The sequence below is a fragment of the Thrips palmi genome, unplaced genomic scaffold (genome assembly GCF_012932325.1).
Source record: "Thrips palmi isolate BJ-2018 unplaced genomic scaffold, TpBJ-2018v1 HiC_scaffold_4, whole genome shotgun sequence".
Taxonomy (NCBI): domain Eukaryota; kingdom Metazoa; phylum Arthropoda; class Insecta; order Thysanoptera; family Thripidae; genus Thrips; species Thrips palmi.
In genome coordinates, this window is record NW_023144631.1 from 104,865 (window position 1) to 130,430 (window position 25,566).

General features: G+C 47.1%; 3 protein-coding genes across 5 annotated transcripts in view; 2 read left to right on the forward strand and 1 right to left on the reverse strand.

Annotated features, from left to right (window-relative positions):
- Positions 1-25,566, reverse strand: part of LOC117650032 (myrosinase 1-like) — a 44,882-nt gene that overhangs the window by 18,645 nt on the left and 671 nt on the right. The window lies entirely within an intron of this gene.
- Positions 455-9,317, forward strand: LOC117650024 (aminopeptidase N-like). The gene is made up of 15 exons (XM_034393277.1): positions 455-604; positions 837-1,109; positions 1,700-2,052; positions 2,245-2,400; positions 3,360-3,653; positions 4,235-4,415; positions 4,748-4,907; positions 5,351-5,432; positions 5,678-6,072; positions 6,145-6,419; positions 7,377-7,567; positions 8,068-8,235; positions 8,547-8,684; positions 8,777-8,852; positions 8,952-9,317. The coding sequence occupies exons 2-15, from the start codon at positions 852-854 to the stop codon at positions 9,297-9,299; spliced, it is 3,075 nt and encodes a 1,024-aa protein (XP_034249168.1). The 5' UTR covers positions 455-604; positions 837-851; the 3' UTR covers positions 9,300-9,317.
- LOC117650021 (aminopeptidase N-like) lies at positions 10,967-23,778 on the forward strand. 3 transcript variants are annotated; one of them, XM_034393268.1, is made up of 15 exons: positions 10,967-11,564; positions 13,497-13,769; positions 14,193-14,545; positions 15,222-15,377; positions 16,527-16,820; positions 18,043-18,223; positions 18,642-18,801; positions 19,256-19,337; positions 19,629-20,023; positions 20,645-20,919; positions 21,766-21,956; positions 22,435-22,602; positions 22,892-23,029; positions 23,130-23,205; positions 23,304-23,778. In XM_034393268.1, exons 2-15 carry the CDS (start codon positions 13,512-13,514, stop codon positions 23,748-23,750), a joined length of 3,174 nt encoding a protein of 1,057 aa, XP_034249159.1. In that variant the 5' UTR covers positions 10,967-11,564; positions 13,497-13,511; the 3' UTR covers positions 23,751-23,778. The 3 variants fall into 3 exon arrangements, with proteins under 3 accessions (XP_034249159.1, XP_034249160.1, XP_034249161.1); XM_034393269.1 differs by having other exon boundaries at positions 16,626-16,820; XM_034393270.1 differs by lacking the exons at positions 10,967-11,564; positions 13,497-13,769; positions 14,193-14,545 and adding an exon at positions 16,364-16,433 and having other exon boundaries at positions 15,239-15,377.

The window sequence follows — 25,566 nt, forward strand, 5'->3', positions numbered from 1 at the left end:
AGAAGTCAATACAAATTTCAGGGCGTTTAATTCGTTTTTCTCTTTGCAGGGAGCAGAACCCAATCAAGTGACACAAGTATCTAATCTAATCAGTGAGTGTTCGCTTAATTCTTCAGTCGAGAAACCACGTGCCCCAGATTCCCTGAGAGACGTTGATCATTTCTTGACAATATAGGCAAAGATGCTTGGCAAGTTGTTAAGATCTTTGAATGCAGCGCCGTTAGAACCGACTTTCAGGCTCCCGAAGGCGTACCTTGAACGGGGTTAGCTGGCCCCAAATAAATGTATTGTTGTTAATTTTCTAACAAGCTTATCCTCAGACAAGGCTTCTCAACAGTGCACCAGTTTTTAAATTTTTCGTCGATTGATCCATCCTAGTGTACCCCAATTTTTTAGCGGCATGGGTGGATCACTGAGAACTTCGCTAAGCCAGACTGGCGGGCCTCTTCCTTGACTGACACGAATGGCCTATACTTTGTCTGGGGCTGATTATCAATGTCTTCATGGAAGCTTTGCCAAGCCGACAACGCTAGTCTTACCGACTTAGAGCTTTGTTCTGCAGACAGTCACAAAGCGACGAAGAGGAGACGCGGAAGGACGTCAGGTAGGCGAGTCACGTAGGATGAACCGAAGAAATCTTTATTTGAAGCGACCCCCAAATTTCGTGATTTCAGAACGTTCCCTCAACAAATTATGAATAATATTTTCACCCATATCGTTGTGTGAGCCACCAAGATCCAATCTTGTATTGGCATTTTGTTCGCTCGTGAAAGGAAGGTGTTCGAACCGCGGTTCGAACTTCGGCCCACCTTGTATCATAACTGTTCCTGTTGCAGTGGCCACCGTCAAAGATGTTGGCTGTTTGGTTCGTCCTGGTGGCTGCCGCCCTTGCGACAGGGTTTCCATCCCCCGACATCCCCACCGGCCACTCGCCCCGAGGCAGGCCAGCCACGCCACTGTTTGACCGCAGCCACCCCGGCCGGCTCACCTTAGTGGACCCGCTGAGGCCACGCTCCCTCCGAAAGCACCGAGAGAGGGATGTCACTACTGTTAGGGACGACGCCGATCCCGGAAGGCTGCCTGTCAGCCTGCTGCCAACATTTTACAGTGTAAGTTGCACACGTTGCCTGCACGGCAAAACCAACGTCCGGGTTTCCCAGGCGCACCCTGGAAAAACAGGGCATTTTTCCAGGGTGCGCCTGGGAAACCCGGACGTTGGTTTTGCCGTGTGCCACTCAGCAGATTCTCATCAGAACCTCATTGAAAACTTCAAACATGCACAGAGGCTGTATTGTAAAAGAAGAAAACAACAACCAAGAAATGAAAATAGGGTCAGGGTGGGAGGAAATGAGCACTGCAAGAGCGGGGACACCCCTATTTCATAGACTGTCACACTACTGTCACATTCTGATGATAGGAAATGCTCGCTACTGGTTATCGGAATCCTTCACTAACGCGTAACGGTAGTCTCAAAATTAGGAAATCCAGTTTAAAAATATGGTGTCCGATTTTCCTCAGCCCTGAGGTGTTCGATTCTGCTCCGCCATCACCCTATTCAAGTGCTTTATGGTTAACCACCATCTGTCAAGAGCCGCGACTTTGCTGGAAATTTCAATTCTGCCCACCCATTTCTGCCGGTTTCAACAGATCTCATTGAGTGAGCACCAATAACTCTTTGTTGTACCCCTGCTGTCACCAGTTGACTTTGACCCCGCATCTGTCTGGCACCTTCACCTTCGACGGCAAGGCCACTATCTCCTTCAACGCTGTCAGCGCCACTAGCAAGATTATCCTTCACTCCAAAGAACTAACGTACACCAAAGATGACTGCAAGGTGTACCAAGAGTCTGATGATGGAACTCGGACAGAGTTCGCCAGCATCACTGATCTCCAATTCGACACAACACTGGAGTTCGCCACGTTCACTCTGGACAAGTCACTGGAAGCGGGTTCGCGGTACATTCTAGACATCACGAAGTATACCGGCAGTCTGAACGACGACATGGACGGTTTCTACCGCTCCTCTTATAAAACCAGCAGTGGTGAAACCAGGTGAGACATTATCAAATCCCGTCCCTTGAATATTCTGACAGTAAAGAGTCTGTGCCCAAATCAGGTCTAGAGGTGCAATGTAAGCAAACCCATACGAGCTGTCACAACAGTTCTATAGAGCTGCGTGAAATTATCAAAAATTATTTTCAGGAAGCTTTTTGCACTGTTTTAATGGTGACTGATCACCTACAGATGGCTCGCTACGACACAGTTCGAGCCTACGGGGGCCCGACGCGCGTTCCCCTGTTGGGATGAGCCCAGCTTCAAGGCTCGCTACGACATCTTTATAGAGCACGACCCAGCATTGATGGCAATCTCCAACATGCCCCGCCAAAGTCGAGCCGACTCGTAAGTGCACTACTTCATAGTGAATCAATCTTGGAAGTGGAAACGTGATTATAAAACAGCGTCCCTAAGACCACGGCATAGACACTTGCTTTTGGGATAGCCTGGCAGAAGCATCAGAGGTTTATGGATATTCAAGGAGATTCCTTGAATTAATAACATGGCAAAATGCACAGCAAGGTCGAGATCTAGAATCGTTCTAAGCGTTTTGTGTGTTTAGTCCACCGACCAACATTGGCTCCGGCAACTCACACTGAGAACGTACAGTGCACCCACATTTTTAACGGGGCTGCATATGATGAGCCTAAGAAAATACCAATACCAGTGAGGCAGAACGATAACAAAGCCAGTTACTCAGCCACGGACTGGCCTACTTTCACACTCAGAAAACCATACGAAGTGTTTAAGTCTTGAGAAGAAAATTTCGTTGTTAAAACCGACTATTTTGAGCATACATAAGCATACAGAGAAAATATTTCGTAATTTACGGACTATATCTTCGTATTTCAAACTCAAAAGTTTGTATCTTGCTTATGTTTAAAAAAAAAACACTATCCGAGCAAAACTTGCGTATCTGTGAGAAAAGGCCGATCTTTACGAGCCCCACAAAGAAGGGCCTATCTAGTTTGGATACCACTAGAACTGGCGTATCCGACGTTTAAGTCGAAATTCAGAGTACTACTCTACGTACTCCTTACTTTCTAAAACGCATTTCAAGACAAAAATCTTCATGTCCACAGAAAAGTTAGGCACGCCCTTTCTTGAGGTATCAAAAACGGGCCCTTCTTTGTGGGGCTCGTACAGATCAGCCGGTTCTTGCGGTCACTCCTCAGATACGCCAGTTTTGCTCGACGTATACGTCGAAAATACTTCGGAAGGTTTTCAGCGTGTAGCCGCAGCCAATCCCAGAAGACATTGCTGACCACGAGGGTGAAATGACGTATTTTTTTCATGCCCCACAGTGACAACGGCCAGGTGGTCGATAGGTTCATGACCACTCCGATCATGTCCTCCTATTTGGTCGCCTTCATCGTCTCGGACTTCAAGAGCCTCTCGAACAGCGACAACACCTTCACGACGTGGGCGCGCGAAGACATCATTGCCGGCGGCAGCCTCAGCCAGGACGTTGGCCCCAAGGCCCTGAAGATCCTGGAGGAGTTCAACGGGGTGCCGTACACGCTGACCAAGATGGACCAAGCGGCCATCCCAGACTTCTCTGCCGGCGCTATGGAAAACTGGGGTCTTGTGACCTACCGGTGAGTTCTATCGCCTACTACTGGGAGAAGATGCTCAAACAGAAGTGAGAGAAAGTGGCACTGATCACTTCTTGTGGCATTTCCTCAGAGGTGCATTCACGAAGTACGAACCAACACGGTAAAAGTTCCATCTTGAAATCCAAGAGGATGCCTTATTTTCGTTTCTACGGGTTTTGAAAGCATTATCTAAGAGTGCAAACTGATATAGTTTTTCAGAAATGGATTTGACAATTCGTGAAATGGAAATGTCAACACGTTTCAAAGGACTGGATGGAAAATAAAGAAATTCAAAGTTCAAGTTCTAAATTCAAGAAGTTCTAAATTTGTAAACTGGCCAAAATGACCTGGAACGTACTTCGAAAGTTCAATGACATTTGACATTAAGTCTCGTCGAGACAAATCCATTTTTGTAACGTCATTTCAATTTCGACAGCGTCGAAAATTCACTCTAAATCCTTAGAAATGAAACGGGAGCTTGTCCTTAGATTTCTAGGCGGTTCTTTAACCGTGAAAGCTTTGAGGAAGAACAGACTGTAAAATATGTCAACCCGTTCTCCCTTAACCTTGACTCGATGATGCAGGGAGCCAGATCTGATCGTGACCGCTGACACTACCACTCCCTCGTACGAAAACATCGCAACCGTCATTTGCCACGAGTTCGGACACCAGTGGACCGGAGACCTGGTTACTCTTGACTGGTGGTCGCACACCTGGCTCAACGAGGGATTCGCCACCTTCTACGAGAACATGATCTGCAACCAGGTAAACGTTTAGACGTATCAGGCTTGACGACTTGATCATCCTTGCTCCCTCTTTCCTAAAAGTAAACATAAAAGCCGAAAATGACAGTGTTTGGGTTAGCTACGGCACTTGAGGTCGCTGTAAAATTCCAAACTTCTTTCCCTCAAAGATCCGTCCTCGCAGTTGTAAACTACGGCGATGCAGTGGAGCCAAACGGCAAAAATATGCGACTGGTGTATTTTTTCCGAAAGAAAAGAAAAACACAAGTCGCTTGTCGAAGCCCTGGTTTCCTTTCATGTACAGCTTCTCTTAAACACAGAATTATTCCAAGTCGGGTCGGTATTTATTTTCAGATCAGACCGGAATGGAACCTGGAAGACAAAATGCTGCCCACATTTTACCACGTCGCGATGGAGAGCGACGTGAGGGAGACCCAGGTCCCCATGAGCAGCCCTGTCAGGAGCGATGCCCAAGACATCAACGACCATTTCGGCGTCATATCCTACGACAAGGGTACGACGAAAAGTGCCTGACGGTGCGCCTGCGCTGCCTGTTCCAACCCTAAGAACACTACTATGTGGTTTTTCGTGCATAGCTTGGCATGAAATGGAGCTTGCGAGTGATGTTCATGAGTTCGTGCCCAACTATGCAGAGGGTTTCGCCCAACAAAGCTCATTTTCATGATAAGCTCCGTAAGACTTCGTGCATTTCAAAATCTGTGCTTGGTTTCGAAGTCTCCAAAGCTACTCAGACCAGACATGATGCATCATCTGGATCATTTAAGCTCCGATTAGAGATAGTGAGAAGGCGAAGACTGCGCAATCGAGGGTAGCATCTAGATTCTACCACGTGAAGAGGGCCTGATGGTCAGGTTATTCTGGCCGTCGTAATCTATCGTTTTATTTTAGGTTCCTTGGCAAGTATTGCATTCTAAACGCCCACTTCTCTGTTTGCAGGTGGCTCTGTTCTGCGAATGTTATACTACGCTCTCACCCCGGACGTATTCAAAAAGGGCATGAAGCGATATCTGTCAGACAAGTACGTCATGTACAGTGGGCTAACATTTCCCACTTCTCTTAAAATCAAACTACCCTTGTGAAGTCGTGCTCATTTCGAATGCATCCACCGTTTCGGATTTTGATGAAGAATGCATGCATTTGGACCATGCTTGTGTCGACTATACTTTTGCAAAGCTCCCCCTCAATTATCAGATCTGAACTATCAATCTCATTTGAAGACAGCACTTTTCTTCAATATCGAACAGCTCTGTTGTGCTCCTACAGCATGTACAGCACCGCGAACCCCGAGAAGCTGTTCACCGCGATGGACGCGGAGGCGACCCTCAGCAACCTGCACCAGCTGCCCGGCGGCACCTCGTTCTCCGAGGTGGCCTCCACGTGGACGGAGCAGCCCGGCGTGCCCGTGCTGCAGGCCACCCGGGACTACTCGAAACCCGGCGAGGTCCGCTTCGAGCAGCAGCGCTTCCTGTACGCGCCGCCCAAGAATGCTTCCAACGTGGGCCAGAAGTGGTGGATCCCCTTGGTCGTCACGACGCAGACCCAGAAGGACTTCAGCACCACGCTGCCGCAGGGGTGGCTCGGCCCGGACATGCCCTACGCGGCCCTCTTCACCGACGCGACCGCTGAACAGTGGGTTTACGTCAACCCAATGCAGACCGGTGAGGGTCGTAAGAGTAGTTTCTTTTTTTTTCATCTTACTTCCGGTCAGTCATGAGTGAGCCCTTCTGCAGGTTACTTCCGCGTCAATTACGACGCCAAGAACTGGCAGTTGCTGGCCGCTGCCCTGTCCGCCGACCCCGCCGCCCTCCCCGCCTCCGGGCGCGCCCAGCTGCTCAACGACGCCCTGACCCTGGCGCGCGCCGGCCAGCTCGACTACACGCTGGCCCTGCCCTTCCTGCAGAGCCTCAAGGCGGAGCGCGGCGTGGCGCCGTGGCAGGCCGCCACCGCCGCCATCAAGTACCTCCTCGCCAGGCTGGACACGACCGAAGCCAACGACAGCTTCTTGGTAAAGTGCAAAGCTAGCTGCGACCATGGGAAACAAGTTTTAAAAAAATGTTGAAAACCGAAATTTATGATCGATCTTGAATTTCCGTTGCATTTCTTCAAACTTCATGGGATTTCGACAAAATTTAAAGAAATTCTTTGAAAATTAGTCAAATTTATACCAAAATTCGTGTCGAATTCAAAAATTTGTACAAATTCAAAGTTGATTCCCCTTGGGATAGGTTGTACTGGGCATTTTTGCTTTGTTCGTGGGGTGACATAGTACTTACTGGAGTTTTTAGTAAAAACACCGCTTAAATTACAATTTTGAACCTGTGTTGGTCTCGGTCCATTTATACATCATTGTTTATTTGCACGAAGGAAACTCTACAAACTGAAGTGTGTACTCAGTATGCATCTACAGATGCATACTTATAAGTACACACCTACAGATGCATACCTGTTAAGTATGCATCTGTAGATGTGTACTCAGCCAAGTATGCATCTGTAGATGTGTACTCAGCCAAGTATGCATCTGTAGATGTGTACTCAGCCAAGTATGCATCTGTAGATGTGTACTCAGCCAAGTATGCATCTGTAGATGTGTACTTGATACTAGGCATTTACATGGTGACAAGTACACACCTACTAATGCATATTTGCCAAGTTTGCACCTACAGATGCATACTTAACAGGTATGCATCTTTAGATGTGTACTCAGCTAGGTATGCATCTGTAGGTGTGTACTTATAAGTATGCATCTGTAGATGCATACTGAGTACACACTTCAATTTGTAGAGAAAGTAGCACACCTATTGCAGTGGGAACTATGGCCCGCAGCAGTGAAATACTTTTTTTTTGTTTCTGTTCTTCAGTCTTTGGCAGAAAACAAATGTTGGAAGCCTTCCCTTAAATTCTTTGCGATGAAACTGCTCGCGTATAATACAAGTATCTTCTTTCCTTTCGTTCTTTTCCGCAGTCTCTGATCAAGGACATCACTGCAGACGCCTATGCCGCAGTGGGCTACCGAAAGAAAGACTCCGAGGCACACGAAGATGCCTACCTGCGATACGTTGTGACCAGCCTGGCATGCCTCGCTGGCAACACCGACTGCCTCTCGGAAGCTGGCGCAGCACTCAAAGCCTGGCTGACGGACGCCAGCCGCAACCCGTGAGTGGGCATACAGTTTTGGTTCATCAGTGATGTCAAAATCCCGGAGAATTTTGTTTGTAATTCGAAATAAGTTCAAATTTTCGGTTTGCAATAACACTTTAAATCGAAAGGCGATGGAGCCTATGGGAATGTCACCCAAAGGGAGAACAAATTTTTACAGTGTACGCTCGGACAACCCGTTCAACTTAAGACGGCTTAAGAACTTACACGACTTAACTCGTGTAAATCAGATGTGTCTGCATTGTGGCCTGTATTCGTCGCAACGCCTTTCAGCCAAATCGTTCGCAATTTACGAATCAGTGCGGCGCAAAATTATGTGGTTGCGGCCCAGGAGCATTCCTCCGATTACTTTTATTTGTGAGCGTATCCAAGGCAGCGAGCAATTTGGCGTTATTTCTGTTTACAAAACAGTTTCACCGTCGTAAATGTGACCACGAAAACAAATATTGTGTGCAGGTGTATCTATCTAACTCATCGCACGAGAATTCTGTTCGCAGGCTAGAGGTAGACACCAAGTCCACCACGCTGTGCTACGGCGTCCGCGGCTCAGACGCCACCACTTTCGAGAACATGAGGCAGAAGTGGCTTGCAGAGACGGACGCGAACCTCCGGTACACCTATGCCTCAGCCCTGGGCTGCAGTGCGGACAAGTCGCTGCTCCAAAGGTAATGAGGATAATGCCCTCTGACTCGCAGTCTGTCGTTTTCCTGTGCCATTAACCTTACACTCTAAAAGTTTTGCGAAGAAAACGAACAGAATTTCTTTATAATACGAAGAATTTTGTGCAAAAATGTTGCGTGGCCTTTTTTTACTTTACATTATGAAACTTTTTCATTGTAACTTGCAAAGACACGCCGAAACAGATTCGTAATATAAAAGAATTTTTTTGTACTATGTTTGCGCAAATTTCTTCCTAAATCAATAATTTTGAGTGCATTACGAAGCATGCCAACATTTTTGATGAATGTACTTGCAGCCTAATGGCGGATGCTATCTCCATGAAATACAACTCCAAAGACGGGATCATGTTATTTAATGCCTTCTACGACCATTTGGACAACCATGGGGTCATTCTCCAGTTTGTTGAAGAGAATGCTGATGCCATCCGTAAAGCGTGAGTGGAAGTTTCCAACACGGACCGCGATCCGCGAAAGGTGTCGACAAAGCACAACTAACGAGAAATTGCGCAACTTTTTTTCCTCCCAGGTACGGAAATTATTTCGACGTGCAGGTTCTGGATGGTCTTATCCGTGACATCAGGGCTAGGAGTGAATTCAATGAGGTAAGTCCGCAGTTGGCAACAGGATTTAGTGCTCAAGCATGCCCAGTTTTATTCGGAAGCGCGTCTTCTCTCAACGACGTGTTGTCGATTTTTTTTCAGGTGCGGTCTTGGTCGGAGGCCAAGTACAAGGGCAGTCCTGAATGGACGACGCTCCAGGCCTCTTTCCAGTCCGCCGAAACGGAGCTGCAGTCGTGGGCCGACAAGTACCTCTTGAAAGTGTCCTTGTGGCTTTACGCAGCCAACATTCCCCCATGCCCCACCCCCACGTCCCCCCCGACGATGTCCTCCACTCTTGCCCCAAACAACCCCACCCAAGCTCCAGCCAACCCCACTACTCCCCAAACCTCCACCAGCAAACCCTCTGCGGCCTCCACGACAGCCAGCGCTTCAGTCCTCCTCGCTCTGGTTCTACTTCGTGTTCTATTTAACGTACCTTCGCCCAATTAAATGCAGGGATGAACTGTGTTTGAAGGTTTTGGTGCGCAAAACGATCTTTGAGCTCAAAACAAATGTATCAACCATCACTGGTAAAACTAAAGCGTAACTCTATGCTTGAGTCAAGCATAAAGTTACGCTTGAAGACGTTACGCTTGAAATCAAGCATAGACTAGAAATTCCCCCATGCATTTAGATAGGGGGAATCTTGGCGGATGAGCCTGTTACGCTTGATTTCAAGCGTAACCTGATTGCGCTTGAAAACATTGGGTAATACTACGCTTTAGTTTTACCAGTGATGAATTTGCTGTCTTAAACGTGTACACTCTCAGACTCGTATTGACTTTTTATCTTTTGCCATAAAGGTTTTTGTGCAAACGTAATCTGTACTATTTTCTCTTTGGCTATTTTTACTTTTTGTTCGTTTATAATTTTTTTAGTCCATTAACCGGGCTTAATGTCATTTAATGTAACTTTTCAATTTCTATATGCTCTATGACAATTATATCCCTATAACGATCAAAATGGTGCTATTGCAGGAAACTATGCCATTTTACGTTTGCTCAAAAACCGCTATAAGCAAGAGAGAATAAAGTCCTTATAGGTCTGAGCGTGTATCCAGCTGCGCATGCCTTCCTATCAAGTATTGTGACGACTTGAGACCCGTTGTCACGTTTAAAAATTAAAACAAGGGAATTTTGGCAAAAAAAGCGGAATAGTCATTTTTTTAATTTAAATAATTGAGTTTGTTCTTGAAGTATCCACTCCTTCTAACTCACACACCAGCAATTCTTTCACCATTGGTATTTGCCAAATGAATAAATTGTAACAACTTTACGACCCTGAATGAAAACACACTGCGATTCCAAACGCTTTGAATATAGCACGTATGGTGCAATGCACTGAGATATCGCATGATACGTGCAATGCATCAGTCATCACCTTACGTGCAATGCGTCCCGAAAATGCCCGATGCTAATGCATGCACTGAAAATCCAAACGCAATGAATTTGTCGCCAAAAATTTCCGCGACCCCCAGGAAAAATTTCGCGACCCCACGCGACCCCTCCTTTAGCATGCCTTTGATACAAAGTGCGATTATCTGCCTTAGTTTGGAAGCAGTATTGTCTCAAATTTGATCAAAACGGTCACAAATGTCTGAAAAATCGTGTTTTGGGCCGACTTTAAGCATCCACTGCGTCTGATCCGTAGGCGCTATTTCGTTCTCCCTCAACGGGCAATTGGTCTTTGGACCTTCCTTTAGCATGCCTATGTTACGGAGTGCGATTATCTGCCTTAGTTTAGGAGCAGTATTGCCGCAAACGGTCACAAATGTCTGAAAAATCGTGTTTTGATCAACTTTGCGGCAATACTGCTCCCAAACTAAGGCAGATAATCGCATTCCGTAACAAAGGCATGCTAACGGAAGGTCCCAAGACCATGCACGTTGAGGGAGGACGAAATACCGCCTCGGATCAGACGCAGTGGATGCTTAAAGTCGGCCCAAAACACGATTTTTCACAGACATTTGTAACCGTTTTGATCAAATTTGAGACAATACTGCTTCCAAACTAAGGCAGATAATCGCACTTTGTATCAAAGGCATGCTAAAGGAGGGGTCGCTTATGGGATCGCGAAATGTTTCCTGGGGGTCGCGGAAACTTTTGGCGACAAATTTGGGGTCGCGAACCGAAAAAGGTTGGGAACCGATATGCTTTAGACTTTTCTTTAGTTAGTTATTAAGCATTCAAAAAATCAGGCAAATCGTACAGGGTTGCTGGAAGAAGTGGTCCGTCTTTGTTGATTTTGCTCACTATGCACTGACTACACGAAAAATTTGGTTTGTATTAAAGACAGATGGGTCTCAAACAAATCGGTACGAAGGATTTGGTGTACAGGCGGAAGCGACCGTGTGAGCGCGAGCGGCCGCGCGCCGAGACTACGGGCACGGCACGCGTCAGAGGCCCGGGCCGTTGATGTCTGGCTTGTGGCCGGGCCACCGGCCTGGACTCTAGACCCTGTCCTCCAGGAACTGGAGGAGGCGGCACTGTGCCCCCCACTCCCCTTTTTCCCACTCGCAGTGTCGAGTCTTACTGGCGGTGCCGTGAAGATCAGCACTTCTCCGTGAACCAGCGCCGCAGCGCCGCGCGAGTCACAATCAGGGTCCGGCGTCCATTGTTTACCTCAACTGCGTTCTTTCGGAAATTTAGGAAGCGAGGTCCGACTGGTCGGCTGGACTTCGCCGACCCTCCTCATGGGGACATGACGTCGTTTTCCGTAAGTTAACCGTGAACTTCTGCCGCTGTCCCAGTCAGAAAGAACTGACAAAATTCCATGTGAATGGGTCAATTTCCTGGCAGCCATTTAATGGCGTTGAACTCTGCTCAACCAAGAAGTCTCGCTCCCGCATAGCCTGTCGCCACGTGCACGCTTTGGCCACATACCGGCGAGTTTGTTTGTGTTCCTTGACAGCACCCAAAAACAAGCGCAAATCCACAGGGAAGGCGACAGGCCTTATGCCAGAAGTAAGACAGCCCCTGAAAGACAGACCAAAAGCCATACTTTGCCCATGTGAGTAGGCGAAAAGCCATGCTTTTCCCCAGTATGTGGGCAAAAAGTGTTGCTTTGCCCCTCGCAAAGGTCGCCTTTGGATCCGCCACTGCCCCAAAGCTAAAGGTGGTGGTCTCACGCAGGCTGTTTCAAGATAACGCACTTTTTAAGAGGTTCAACACCGCCGGTTTTCTTTACCAAATAATATTCAGATTGGAGAGCAAATGGGCGGCAATACTATGTAACGCCGATTTCGTACCCCTCGAAGAGCGGTAGTGGTACAGCTGTAAGAGGCGGTAAATTTATCACCTTAAAGACAAAGTGTCACATTCAAACGAATGTGAATTAGCTCATTTGGCTAATTTAGCTAATTGGCTAATTTTATGGCAGATTCACATCCATACCAATGTGACACAATGCTCAAAGGAACGTGACTGTCACATTCGTTTCAACATGATGTCACGTTCCTTGAATGGTGTTCCATTTCCATTCCACCCTCAGTGCACAAGTTTGTAACGGCGTCGACCTCTGCGATCTTTGCCAAGCCAGACTGGCGTCAGAGGGACACGATTGGGCTCTACTTCGTAAGGTGCCGATTATCATTAGTGCCATCATGCAAGCTTTGCCGTACCGGCATCGCTAGACTTACTCACTAAGAGCAGAGTCCTATTCTGCACAGTCACGATGCCGAGAAGTAGAGTCGGAAGGACGTCAGCCAGGCGATTAACGCAGGATGCAGCCTTGAAAACTGTGAAGCTTGATGGGAGATAAGTATCGATCATTTCGAGGAAACCTCTTCAAGACATCAAAAATGTTGTTCGACATGCTCGTTGAAAGTTAGAGCAAAATCTGTTCGGTAAATAAGCTGCACGAACTTATTTTTTGTCGCATGAGGTTGACAGCCACGCTTCCTTCGCTGAGTTACACTCTTAACGTCTTTCGGTGAAAGACTGCACCTACATATCATATTTCCCTATTTTCGTGTAAATCTCGTACAAATTTGAACCAGGGGGTGGCATCGGCCTAGGGAGAGCATGAAGCGATGCTCGCGCCGTCAGTGCAGAGGTTGAGCACTTCTTCCAGATTATGAAAACTAGACTGTGTTTCTCAAAACGCTTTGCACCGATTGAAAGAGCTTGAAATTTAGGGTGCATTAGGCCCATTGCCCTTCTCAAAACTCCCACCTTACCTAAAAATGTGACGTTACGTACAAAATGTGTACAAAAACATAAAGTGTGTGGTGTGTACAGCGGGCATGCAGAACAACATTATTATGGACAGGTTGAAGAGGTTTTCACAAAATAATGGACACTCTCCTTACATTCATCTTCAGTTTTCAAAGTTAGTGTCGCCAGTTTCGTATTGCGAAGGTAGGGTACATGGAACGGATTTTTTATTGGCACTCTACGTTAGAGGTTTTCGTGTTGGTGTTGGAATGGTCGGGGCAGGCTCAAAGAGAGCATTGATACGTAGCCTATCCCATCCTGCAGCGTTCAAACTTGTTGCCTGTACAAATTTAGTGTCCCAAGTTGAAATTTTACTCAAATGAGATTCACAATGTTTTCAAACGACAAATGATGATGAAACTGACCTGTATTACGAAACTTTCAGAGAGCAAACTATGGCCCATCCTCTATCGTGCAACTGTTTCTGTTGCAGTAGCCACCGTCAAATATGTTGGCTGTTTTGTTCGTTCTGGTGGCGACAGCACTGGCGACGGGGTTTCCGTCGGCCGGCATAGCCACCGGCCACTCGCCCCGAGGCAGGCCAGCCACGCCACTGTTTGACCGCAGCCACCCCGGCCGGCTCTCCATAGTGGACCCCCTGAGGCCACGCTCCCACCGGAAGCTCCGGAAGAGGGCTCTTACATCAGTCAATGACATTGCGGACCCTGGCAGGCTTCCGGACAGCCTGCTTCCCACATTTTACAGTGTAAGTTCCTTACACCAAATGTTGTTCACAATTTCAGACATACGTCGCAGTTCTTTGAGCAGAGTAATTCGCACGATGTTCTCACCTATTTCTGCATTTCTGCATATTTATCTGCACCTATTTCAATATGTTCCGAATCACTTTACAAATATTGATGAAAAGTTCAATGTAATGTACAACATGTATATAAAAACATTTAGTGTCCACACATTGCTATGACGTGCCTTCGTCTATGTTAGACTTCGTGTCTATGAAAATTCGGTAAGGGGGCGGCTGATAGTGCTCAGTGGCGAACCACCTTCTGTCTGCCATAACTGGAAATCACGCTTCGTTCTTCGAAAAGTCTTTCGTCTTTCATCTGATCTCATTGAGTGTGCAGTGCACCGAATCGTAATATCTTACTCGTACCCCTGCTGCCACCAGTTGACTTTGACACCTCATCTATATGATGACTTCGATTTCGACGGCAAGGCTGTTATCTCCTTCAATGCTACCAGCAGCACCAACAAGATCATTCTTCACTCCAAAGAACTGAACTACACCAAAGAGGACTGCCAGGTGTATGAAGATTCAGACGATTCAAGTCCCTCAGAGTTCGCTAGCATTACTGATCTCCAATTCAACACAACACTGGAGTTCGCCAAGTTCACTTTGGACAAGTCACTGGAAGCAGGTTCGCGGTACATTCTGAACATCTCGCAGTATTCGGGCACTCTGAACGACGACATGGATGGTTTCTACCGCTCTCACTATACAACAAGCAGCAATGAAACCAGGTGAGAAATCGTCGGCCTTCTATAATAGAAGGCCGACGAGGCTCCTAGGAACAAATGCCGATGTCGCGCGCTCCCTGGTAGAAGGCACGATGTCCCGCGCTGCCTGGTAGAAAGACCGATGTCAAGCGCTGTCTGAAACGGCCATGTTTGACAAGTTATATCTCTCAAACCGTTAGAGTTAGGTCGGTACTGTAAGCGAGCCGATTTTAGTTCCAACTTAGATCCACAATCGGCTCGCTTACAGTACCGATCTAACTCTAACGGTTTGAGAGATATAACTTGTCAAACATGGCCGTTTCAGACAGCGCTTGACATCGATCTTTCTACCAGGCAGCGCGGGACATCGTGCCCTACCAGGGAGCGCGCGATATCGGCCTTTGTTCCTAGGAGCCATCGTATTCTGAAGATCTTATCGCATCGTTTCCGATCTTAAGATTTTATTGGGTTGTTTCCGGGTAAAGAACCTTATGCAATCCACTTTATCTCAATTGTCTCTAAAAATTGCCTTGAAAGATCTAAACAAACCAAGGGATCATAATAAAATCTTCGCCCACTTCAGTGAAAAGATAGTTGTTGAAGTTATCAAAATGTTGTCCTGCCGTTTCGGGGAGCTTTTTGGCACAGGTTTCATGGTGGGAACCGTAAACACTGTACATGCTAATTTGCTCGCCTGCAGATGGCTTGCTACATCACATTTTGAGCCGAATGGGGCCCGACGCGCGTTTCCCTGCTGGGATGAGCCAATCTTCAAGGCCCGCTACGACATCTTCATAGAGCACGACCCAGCACTGATGGCTATTTCCAACATGCCCCGCCAGAGCCAAGTTGAGTCGTAAGTACAAAATGGAAAACGGTGTCAACCCGACGCGTTTTAAGAAGGAATATTTACCATGTATGTGAGTCAGACAGATCCTAATTGATTGTGCCGTGTGGGAAGGGCTCTAGCTATTAGTGTTGCGTGCGTACACCTTAAAATGCTTTCGAACACTTTTTCTCCGTGGTCTCACAATTAGTACAAATTTGTACGCATTTTGGCACGAATTTACGTACACATTTGGACGAGAAAATTCGCATGTTTCAAATCATGTGAGACTGCGTACAAAATTATTGTTGTGCATATTCATTTGGTACGAGGACAACCCTAACCACTCCGGAAAGGCTGTTACGCAAACTTATGGGGAGACACAAACTAGGATCTTTGTGTGGCTTTAAATAGCCTGCTCGTAGCACGAATGCCTTAAATAATACTGATCTTAGCGCGAAAATAAGGCTCTAGAACCGTTTGAAGCATTGTTATTTCTTGCTCCGGTTATTTCTCAGTCCACCAACGAATTTTGGCTCCGGCCTTGCTAGAGCGCCTGCCAGAATGGCAAAGGCTGTCCCGTAGAGCACAGGTGTGTTGCGGGCTTGCCTACCCACGAGTTCACAGGCGCTGTGCTCCCGGGGCCCCGCGAGAGGAAATGAGCAAACCGTGTCCCATTTGGACACAGCACATAATCAACTTTGTTTTACACCAATATAGGAGTGTATTAACAAGTACACATTTATTGGAGTGTGATAGACAAGTACACATTTATTGGACTGTGATAGACAAGTATACATCTCTAAGATCCAGTAGGGTCCAGAGAGGAGAGTGTGCTTTCTAAAGTACACACCTAGGACTGTACTTGCTCAGCGAATGACATTCCTACCGATTTTTAATAAGCGCACATCAGATCTTGTAGCGCACCAGAGTCCCGAGTCTCAGGAAAGGGGAAGGGGTGGATAAAACCACGTACTTTATACAATATGTGAAACATTTTACCTTTGTTGTCTTAGCTCCGCACTAGTGGACACTGTGGACCTCAGACCGGATTAGATTGACAATAATGTACTCACATTTTTTCACGTAAGCTAGACCCAACCAATTATCAGCCCTTTCTCCTAAAATGACATTCTACACCACGAAGGTTTAATAAGGTATTTTGTTCGTGCTCCGCAGTGACAACGACCTGGTGGTGGATAGGTTCATGACCACTCCGCTTATGTCCTCCTACTTGGTCGCCTTCCTCGTGTCCGACTTCAAGAATCTGACCAACAGCGACCACAACTTCACGACGTGGGCGCGCGAAGACATCATTACCGGCGGCAGCCTCAGCCAGGACGTTGGCCCCAAGGCACTGAAGGTCCTGGAGGAGTTCAACGGGGTGCCGTACACGCTGACCAAGATGGACCAAGCGGCCATTCCGGACTTCCCGAGAGGTGCTATGGAAAACTGGGGCCTTGTGTCGTTCTGGTGAGTTCAGGCATCGACCACTCGTACAGTAAGCCGCTCCGACGGAACAGAGAGAAAAACGCTCTGATTTCCTGTGCTTTAACCCTTTAAGTCATGCACCCAGAATATGGGCCAAAAAGTAATGAACAGAGCCATAGTCTGAATGCCGAAGCCCTTCTGAATCCAAAAATGTCAATATCATCAAAATCGGTCGATTAGTTCCCGAGTTATGGATAGTCCTTCCAGAAGGACATTGTGACTTGCTGGAAAGCAAGGTCTTGAGGTCAAACTGACAATAGTGCCATTCTGATATGGTATTCTGGTGTTTTTGGGGTCATCCTCCGCCGTGCAAGTCTATTTGACCCATGCAAGAAAATATCGGGTGTAACTAGTCTGTATGAAGCATGAACCAAAAAGTCACTTTTCGGATGAACATGTAAAATCATTCATTTCCTGGAATTTTTCTAAAGTGTGACATATAAGTGTCTTCAAAAGTGGCAGACGCATCAATTCAAACCAATTTTTAAACAAAATCATCCTTTGGAACGCCAAAAGTGGATACCTTGTTTTTCACCTAGTCACAATGTCCTTCTGGAAGGACAATCCATATCTCGGAAACTAATTGACCAAAAAGCATTGCGTGTTTTTCCGTTTGATCCAACTGTAGTTTAATTGTTTCACCCACAAGGGAAAACAAACGAAGCCTCTGAAGAAACGCTAAGTCACAGCGTCCCATAGGAATGACATTCAAAACAAAACTATCACACAGCGGAAACTATTCAAGTTTTCTCGTATCTTGGACCACAACTTGAAAGAGTGACACTTTATCTACAAATTCTGACACTTTCCATACAAGAATAAACCCCCTGCCCAGAATGGCAGTCCAAGAAACATTACTCGGCACTCAGCTGCCCAGGAGAGCGATGACCGGCTTTAGGCATCGCCCCCCACCGGACTCGCGCGAAGTATTTCCGGTCTGGAAATTTCAAATTGCACTCAGGACACCCGGGACTTGCGTTTCAGACCAACATTGATGAGGAAACAGTTGTTTGAATGGGTTTTAGGGGCAATGATAGGGAACGTCCTTCTGGAATGACACAGTGACTTAAAGAGTTAAGGCCCCGAGGGTTCACATAATCTTAGGTGTTTACTGAGCTCACATGGGCACTGAAGAGTATATTGATTGCACACATGGAGGTTAAATATTAATTCGTCTCCGTTATACCTTGACTCGATGATGCAGGGAGCCAGATCTGATCGTGACCGCAGACACTACGACACCCGCGTACGAGGACATCGCAACTCTCATTTGCCACGAGTTCGGACACCAGTGGACCGGAGACCTGGTGACTCTTGACTGGTGGTCGCACACCTGGCTCAACGAGGGGTTCGCCACCTTCTACGAGAACATGATCTGCAACCAGGTAAACAATGATGAGTGTTTGAAAAAGACACGTGAGGTCGCAGAAAACTTTTGAACTTCTATGCCTCGAAGATATCGCCTGATATATTTGAAAACTCTGGCTCGCCACAACTTGCGAAACAGGGAAAGTGCGACAAGTGTGCTTGCCCAAAAAAATATACAACTGTCGCATTATTCTACGTCATTGTGCGCTGTGGGTTCTTTTTATTTCCATCGTCTCTTGCACTCAAAATTGACTCAAAGAAAAGTAGGTCTCTTCAAAATTTAACCTTGCTTTTAAGATGTTTTATTAAATTAATCACTTTTCGCTAATGCAAAGGAAGCGTTTAATGGAGCGGTTTAACAAAAGACCTCTTCGACCCTGGCACGGGACGAGATTGAGCGAGCTCTACAAGACGGCAGTTGCTGTTTCCTTTCAGATCAGACCGGAATGGAACCTGGAAGACAAAATGCTGCCCACTTTCTACCACACCGCGATGGAGAGCGACGTGAAGGAGACCGAGATCCCCATGAGCAGCCCTGTCAAAAGCAACGTCAGCGACATCAACGACCATTTCGGCTCCATATCTTACAAGAAGGGTAGGACGAAAAGCTTCGATAGATCGCCAACCCTTGAGAAATTGAGTGCAAAAATAAACAGGAAATTCTGAATGATAAAGTTACTACACACGACACTAGGGCTATGACATGCCACATTTTTACCTCCCTGAACCAAATCAGGCACCATTTGAATGTCGCGTCCTCCGGAACGAAAAGGCTGTGGAAATTTCGTTCTAAATGCCGAAGTGGTTCCCGGGTAGGGACTGATTTCTGTTTCCTCGACTTGTAACCTATGGCTGTTACGCAAATATGGCAAAACCGGTCTGAGATCTCACCATTTCAGGACCAGTGTAACTTAAATCCACAAGCTACTTCCGCTTTTGACATATGCCCTAAATTTGACTTAGGCCTACTTACTAGATTCACGATCCACCTCAATTTATTGACTCCTCGGAAACCGTTAAATTCTAAACGTCCACATCTATGTTTGCAGGTGGCTCCGTTATACGAATGTTTTACTACGCTCTCACCCCTGAAGTATTCAAAAAAGGCATGAAGCGATATCTGTCTGACAAGTACGTACGTGGCTAAAAAATAAGTACTCACCAAAATGTGATGTCGACATCAAGTTATATTTTTGGTGCTTTTTTTTTCAAATTCAGTGATTCAGTGATTTCAGTGATATCACTGAAAACTCAAACCAGCGGTGCGGCTTGGACCACGTTTGACTCATGTTTGACTTTTCAGTGGCTTTATAATGAAAGAAACATTCAGCACAGCATAATTTGAAAAAAAAAAAGCACCAAAAATATAACTTTTCTCGAGACAGTTTTTTTTCTGAAGTTATCCGAACTGACCCTTGACAGCATGTACGCCAACGCGGACCCCGAGAAGCTGTTCACCGCGATGGACGCGGAGGCGACCCTCAGCAACCTGCACCAGCTGCCCGGCGGCACCTCGTTCTCCGAGGTGGCCTCCACGTGGACGGAGCAGCCCGGCGTGCCCGTGCTGCAGGCCACCCGGGACTACTCGAACCCCGGCAAGGTCCGCTTCGAGCAGCAGCGCTTCCTGTACGCGCCGCCCAAGAACGCTTCCAACGTGGGCCAGAAGTGGTGGATCCCCTTGGTCGTCACGACGCAGACCCAGAAGGACTTCAGCACCACGCTGCCGCAGGGGTGGCTCGCCCCGGACCAGCCTTTCGCGAGCCTCTCCACGGGCGCGACCGCTGACGAGTGGGTTTACGTTAACCCGAAGCAGACCGGTGAGGTTTCATTCCCAAATATAGGTTTCTAGCCTGCTCTTTCAAAACCATGATAAGAAATCCCGCATTTGACACCTACATGAGTTGCCACTTGTAATTGCCGTGGTTGTTCTTCGCTGAGAATGACAGAGTCGTAAACATGACTAAAATTTTGGGGAAGGAATGCTTCGTTACCCATATTTCGGTGAGGAACACTTTTCTCGACCAATTTTGCGTCTGGTAAGTTTCCTAGCCAAAATTTTGGGTAAGAAGTGCTGGTTGACGTTGATGTACCCTCTGTCGAAAAAAATTGCAAGATAACCTGCCTTTTCCGAAAAAAATATTGCCCTTGATCACGACTCTCTTATTCTCATAGTCTTACTTCTGCTCCACAAACTCAAGTGCGCACATGGCATGCTTCAGGCTGAAGCACGCATGCATGGACCAGGTGGCGCATACCTTACATTATATATACATACTTATGCGTGACGCAAAGTAGCAGTGTTCATGCAGGTACTTGCCAGGTATGCTTCGGGTGGAGTGTACTTGCAAGCATGCCTTAACCTGGAGCATGTTATGTACACACTTAGAGTTTGTACAGGGGTGCATCCAATTGAAATGATGAGTGGACCCTTCCTGCAGGTTACTTCCGCGTCAACTACGACGCCAAGAACTGGCAGTTGCTGGCCGCTGCCCTGTCCGCCGACCCGGCCGCCCTCCCCGCCTCCGGGCGCGCCCAGCTGCTCAACGACGCCCTGACCCTGGCGCGCGCCGGCCAGCTCGACTACACGCTGGCCCTGCCCTTCCTGCAGAGCCTCAAGGCGGAGCGCGGCGTGGCGCCGTGGCAGGCCGCCACCGCCGCCATCAAGTACCTCCTCGCCAGGCTGGACACGACTGAAACCAACGACAGCTTCTTGGTTGGTACCTATCGGGCGAAACCAGCTGGGATGCACTTATCATTGAAACCGCGGGAATTTTGATGCGTCATAGACGTAATAGTCGGTTCACTGGTCTTGAGAGAACGCACGGTTAAAACGGTTCCTGTCCTGGTTTTCCCAGGAGCTCCTTGGAAATCGCCTATGTCTTCACCACAGGCTTCCTGGGAAAACCAGGTACCGTTTTCACCGTGCACACCCCCTCGGGTTTCACAGTTCGTCGATTCAAAGCAGAAGACAAAAGCCTCCACTGTTAAATTCTTAACCACTTGCAAGATGAAGCAGCTTATTCGCAACTAGGGAAGAATGGCATTACGAACTTCTTACTTGTTTGCAACTATTCAAACAACAGGTTCTCAAAACGATCAATCAGTTTGCAAATGGCAAAGTATTGCTTCGCAACAAGCGGTCCGTGTTACAATCGCGTTCATCACAACTCAGTTATGTCCGCGGGCATTTCAATTAAACGTTAATTAAAATTGAAATTTTAAAAAGAGGTTCATACTCCCCTCTAATTTTGAATTGGGTGCACTAAACCATCTTAAAGCTTTCATTGTTTTGCAGGGATCCTTAACTTACCTCATATGGGCATCATAACGTTATCGTAAGAGTTAAAGTTATTACCCTTAACTTCTGACATCTTTTCAAAAAGGTTAAGTTATTTTTTTGTGTTTCGAATTTGTGTAGGGATACTTTTGGAAGTACTTCCAAAAGTCCGCACCCTTAACCTTTAGCGAAAATTGTCTTATATTACGTTATGAAAGCAGTGTTAGTTAAATGTTAAGTTAAGGATTCCTGTTATTTTGAGGACACTAATCTTTTCCGCAGTCCCTGATCAAGGACGTCACTGCGGACGCGTATGCCTCAGTGGGCTACCGAAAGAGAGACTCCGACGCGCACGAGGCTGCCTACCTGCGGTACATCGTGTCCGACCTGGCTTGCCGAGCCGGCAACACACACTGTCTCTCAGAGGCTGCGGCAGCACTCAAAGCCTGGCTGGCGGACCCCAGCAGCAACCCGTGAGTACTTAGACTTTCATTTAACACGTTCACGCCGGCACGAGAATCTGGTCCTCGTATCGCAAAACGCCCAAACGCCGATACGAGCACGCGGTTCTCGTCGCAGTCTGCTCTGCAAACTCAACAGTGTAATCAGTACACTCTCCTTAGCGTGTACTCACGGGTAGGCACACTGTGAAACCGTGTTCATTTTAAAGTGTGTGCCATGCACACACTTGCGTTTGCACACTCAAAAATCCTTGCCAAGTTTTATCCGGCATTGTACGTATTATGAAGTAGCTTTCAAACTATTTTCTGGGCATTGCAAACTATTAACTTGCTAAAAAAAGAAGCTCTGCAACTTAACAAACTATTTCTTCGCATCTTACAAATTTCCTTTTTGTTTCCCTCGTAAATGTGGCCCCACGAAGAAATGTGAAGTACCATTGTAAAGTTTCAAACTGCTGCAGCGCCGTTAGCACGACAACTCCGTTCGCAGGTTACAGGTGGACACCAGGCGCACCACGCTGTGCTATGGCATTCGCGGGTCTGACGCCGCTACTTTCGAGAAGATGCGGCAGAAGTGGCTTGCGGAGCAGAACGAGGACGACCGATTCACCTATGCCTCAGCCCTGGGCTGCACTAAGGACAAGTCGCTGGTGCGAAGGTGAGACGGTGGTGCCTTTTAATGGGCAGTGATTTGTTACTGCTAACTTCACGGTAAAACCATATTCCTGAGAATTGAAAGATATTCCTGAGAGTGCCAGTAGATTTTTCCGGGAATTGAGCAATATTCCTGGGAATTGAACAATAAACCTGGGAGTTGAACAATATTCCTGGGAATCCCAGAAGATGGTTTTACCGTGTGTTTCAAAGCTCGTGTTGACTTCTGTAAACAATTTTCATGACTGTTACTGTAAAACACTATTATTGATGGTCTTTTGTAACATTTACAGCCTATTAGCGGATGCTATCGCCTTAAAATACAATTCCTCAGACGGGGTTATGTTGTTTGACGCCCTTTACGGCCATATGGACAACCTTCGCATCTTTCTCCAGTTAGTTAAAGAGAATGGCGATGAAACCCGCAAAGCGTGAGTTCAAGTTCCAGACCAGGACCAAAATTCACGAAAGGTGTTGATGAAATGTGCACTAAACCAAACTAATAGGAAATTGTGCGACATTTTATCACAGGTTCGGACATTCTTTTGATGCTCGGGTACTGGCTGCCGTCGTTCGTGACTTCAGGGCCAGGAAGGACGTAGATGAAGTAAGTCCGCAGTTGGCAACAGGTTCACGCGCAAGAAAGCCAAATTTTTCGTGCTATCCTGTTTTCTCACTTCGGCGTGCTTTTCATTTGTTTTGCAGGTGCGGCCCTGGTTAGAGGCCAAATACAAGAGCAGTCCTGACTGGAAGAGGCTCGAAGCCGCTTTCGAGCACATTGACAAAGAGCTGCAGTCGTGGGGTGACAAGTATCTCGAGAAAGTGTCCTTGTGGCTCTTCGCTGCAAACGCCAGCCCCACGATCACTCCGACGCCGTCCACGCTTCCTCCAACCGACGCCACCATTCCCCCAACCAACCCCACAATTCCTGAAGCCAACCCCACCCCTCCTCCAACCGACTCCACCCCTCTTCAAACCAACCCTACCAATCTTCCAACCGACCCCACCCTGCCTCCAACCAACCCCACTCTTTCTCCCACTGACCCCAGCATTCTTCAAACCTCCACCAACAAACCCTCTGCGGCCTCCACGACAGCTAGCACTGCAGTCCTCCCCGCTCTGGCTCTTGTGTTCTTTTCACTGTGCCTTTGATCAAATAAATGAAGAGAGGTCAGATGAACATGTTAGAAGTTGTTGGTACGCAAGACGATCTTTGAGCGTTAAAACGATCATTTATTTCAACTACGAATTCACTGTCATAAGTACAACTCAAATTTGAAAGGATTGGGCTGCGAGGATTGAGTTTTTTTAATGCGTACAAATTTGATTGGCAACGTCGTGAAATGAATCATTCGAGTCAGAACACAATTAAATTAGACCCGCCGGTTAATAGAAAACCCGCGTGTCGTCTGCGCTCTCCAATGCTTAAATCATTCTCAATTTATGAATGAGCCCTTCGCAACACTGTGGCAAAAAGGTACGGAAAATTCTGTTAATTTTTTTGCCAGGATTCTCCGTAGCCCTCTTATCAATATTCTCCGTAGGCTCTTACAGAATTCTCCGTAGGGCCGTACAGTATTCTCTGTAAGTCCGCACAGTCTTCTCCGTAGGACCTGGAAGACTGTATAGTCCTACGGAGATCACTGTAAGGTCCTACGGAGAATACTGTGCGGCCCTACGGAAAATACTGTAAGAGCCTACGGAGAATATTGATAAGGGGGCTACGGAGAATTCTCACAAGCTGCTTACAGAATTTTCCGTAGGTTTTTGCCACAGTGAAGGCTGCCAAGTGGATCTACCGAGATCACACTAAATTACTTCGTACATTTTTGCTGCTTAGCTTCTGCGCAGAATTGAGCATGCGCGTGAAACGCACAAATTCGTGCATTTTAAAACGCATACACAAGTTTGTGCAAAGCTTATGCACAGAAAACCGTACATAGTAATTTAGTGTGATAGCTTCGGCGCCGCGCCACGCACTAAATTATGTTCTGTACAAGTTTGTACGAGACGTAACAATTTATCATGCAAATGATGTTTAAGTGCGATTTCCAAAAACTGTAACGACTCGAACAAAAGTTTGTGCCTAAACAGTAAGTCTGCGTAGGGCCTCGCCCGACCAGCGCCGGTAGGTAGGCATCCCTTTCGTCGGCCACACCGCGAGTCCGAAGGGTTGCCTGCCTACCGGCGCTAGTTCCGACACAAGTAAAAGGTCAGAAAAGCAACGGTCAACATTTAGCCTCACTGTGAGAAAAAAGTACGGAACATGTCTGGTCAATAATTTGCCTGGAACGTCCGTACTTTTTTTCCGTACCCATTTACATGGGTTCAAATGGAACAAGTACGGAACGTTCTGTACTTTTCTCCGTACCTCCGTACTGTTTTTCTGTACCATTTCCCTACAAAAGTACGAAATTTTTAACAGTGCTGGGCCACCCGTACGTGGTAACTGGACATGCAATCGCACAGTTGCGTACGTGGTCTCACAAATTTTTAAACATTTGTAAGGATTTTTTCGTACAATTGTGTACGCAGAATCACGCAAAGTCTGGCAGAATTGCGTGTAAAGTTTGCAAGAAAGGCACCTTAGCCAAAATCAATGCGAAGAGATGCGTCGTGGACGCCGCGAGGGAACACGGGTGACGACTGCAACTCCCCGTGGCCATCGAGTACAAGGGGCCGTCCATAAAATACGTAACGCTTTTTGAGGCCATTTTTGACCCCCCGCCCCCTATGAAACGCAGCGTAACGCTGCCTCGGACCCCTCCCCCCTCCCCCGGTGCGTTACGTGACGAATTGCTAAAAGGTTAAAAGCACGCAGAAACTGTTTAAACGTACGAGGAAACCACAATTTCACGCATTTAAGTATAGGTGTGTATGGGACGATTTGCGTTACATCACGCCGGGTCGAGCCCCCCCCCCCCCCCCCATGAAACGCACTGTAACGGAAGCTCTGACCCCCTCCCCC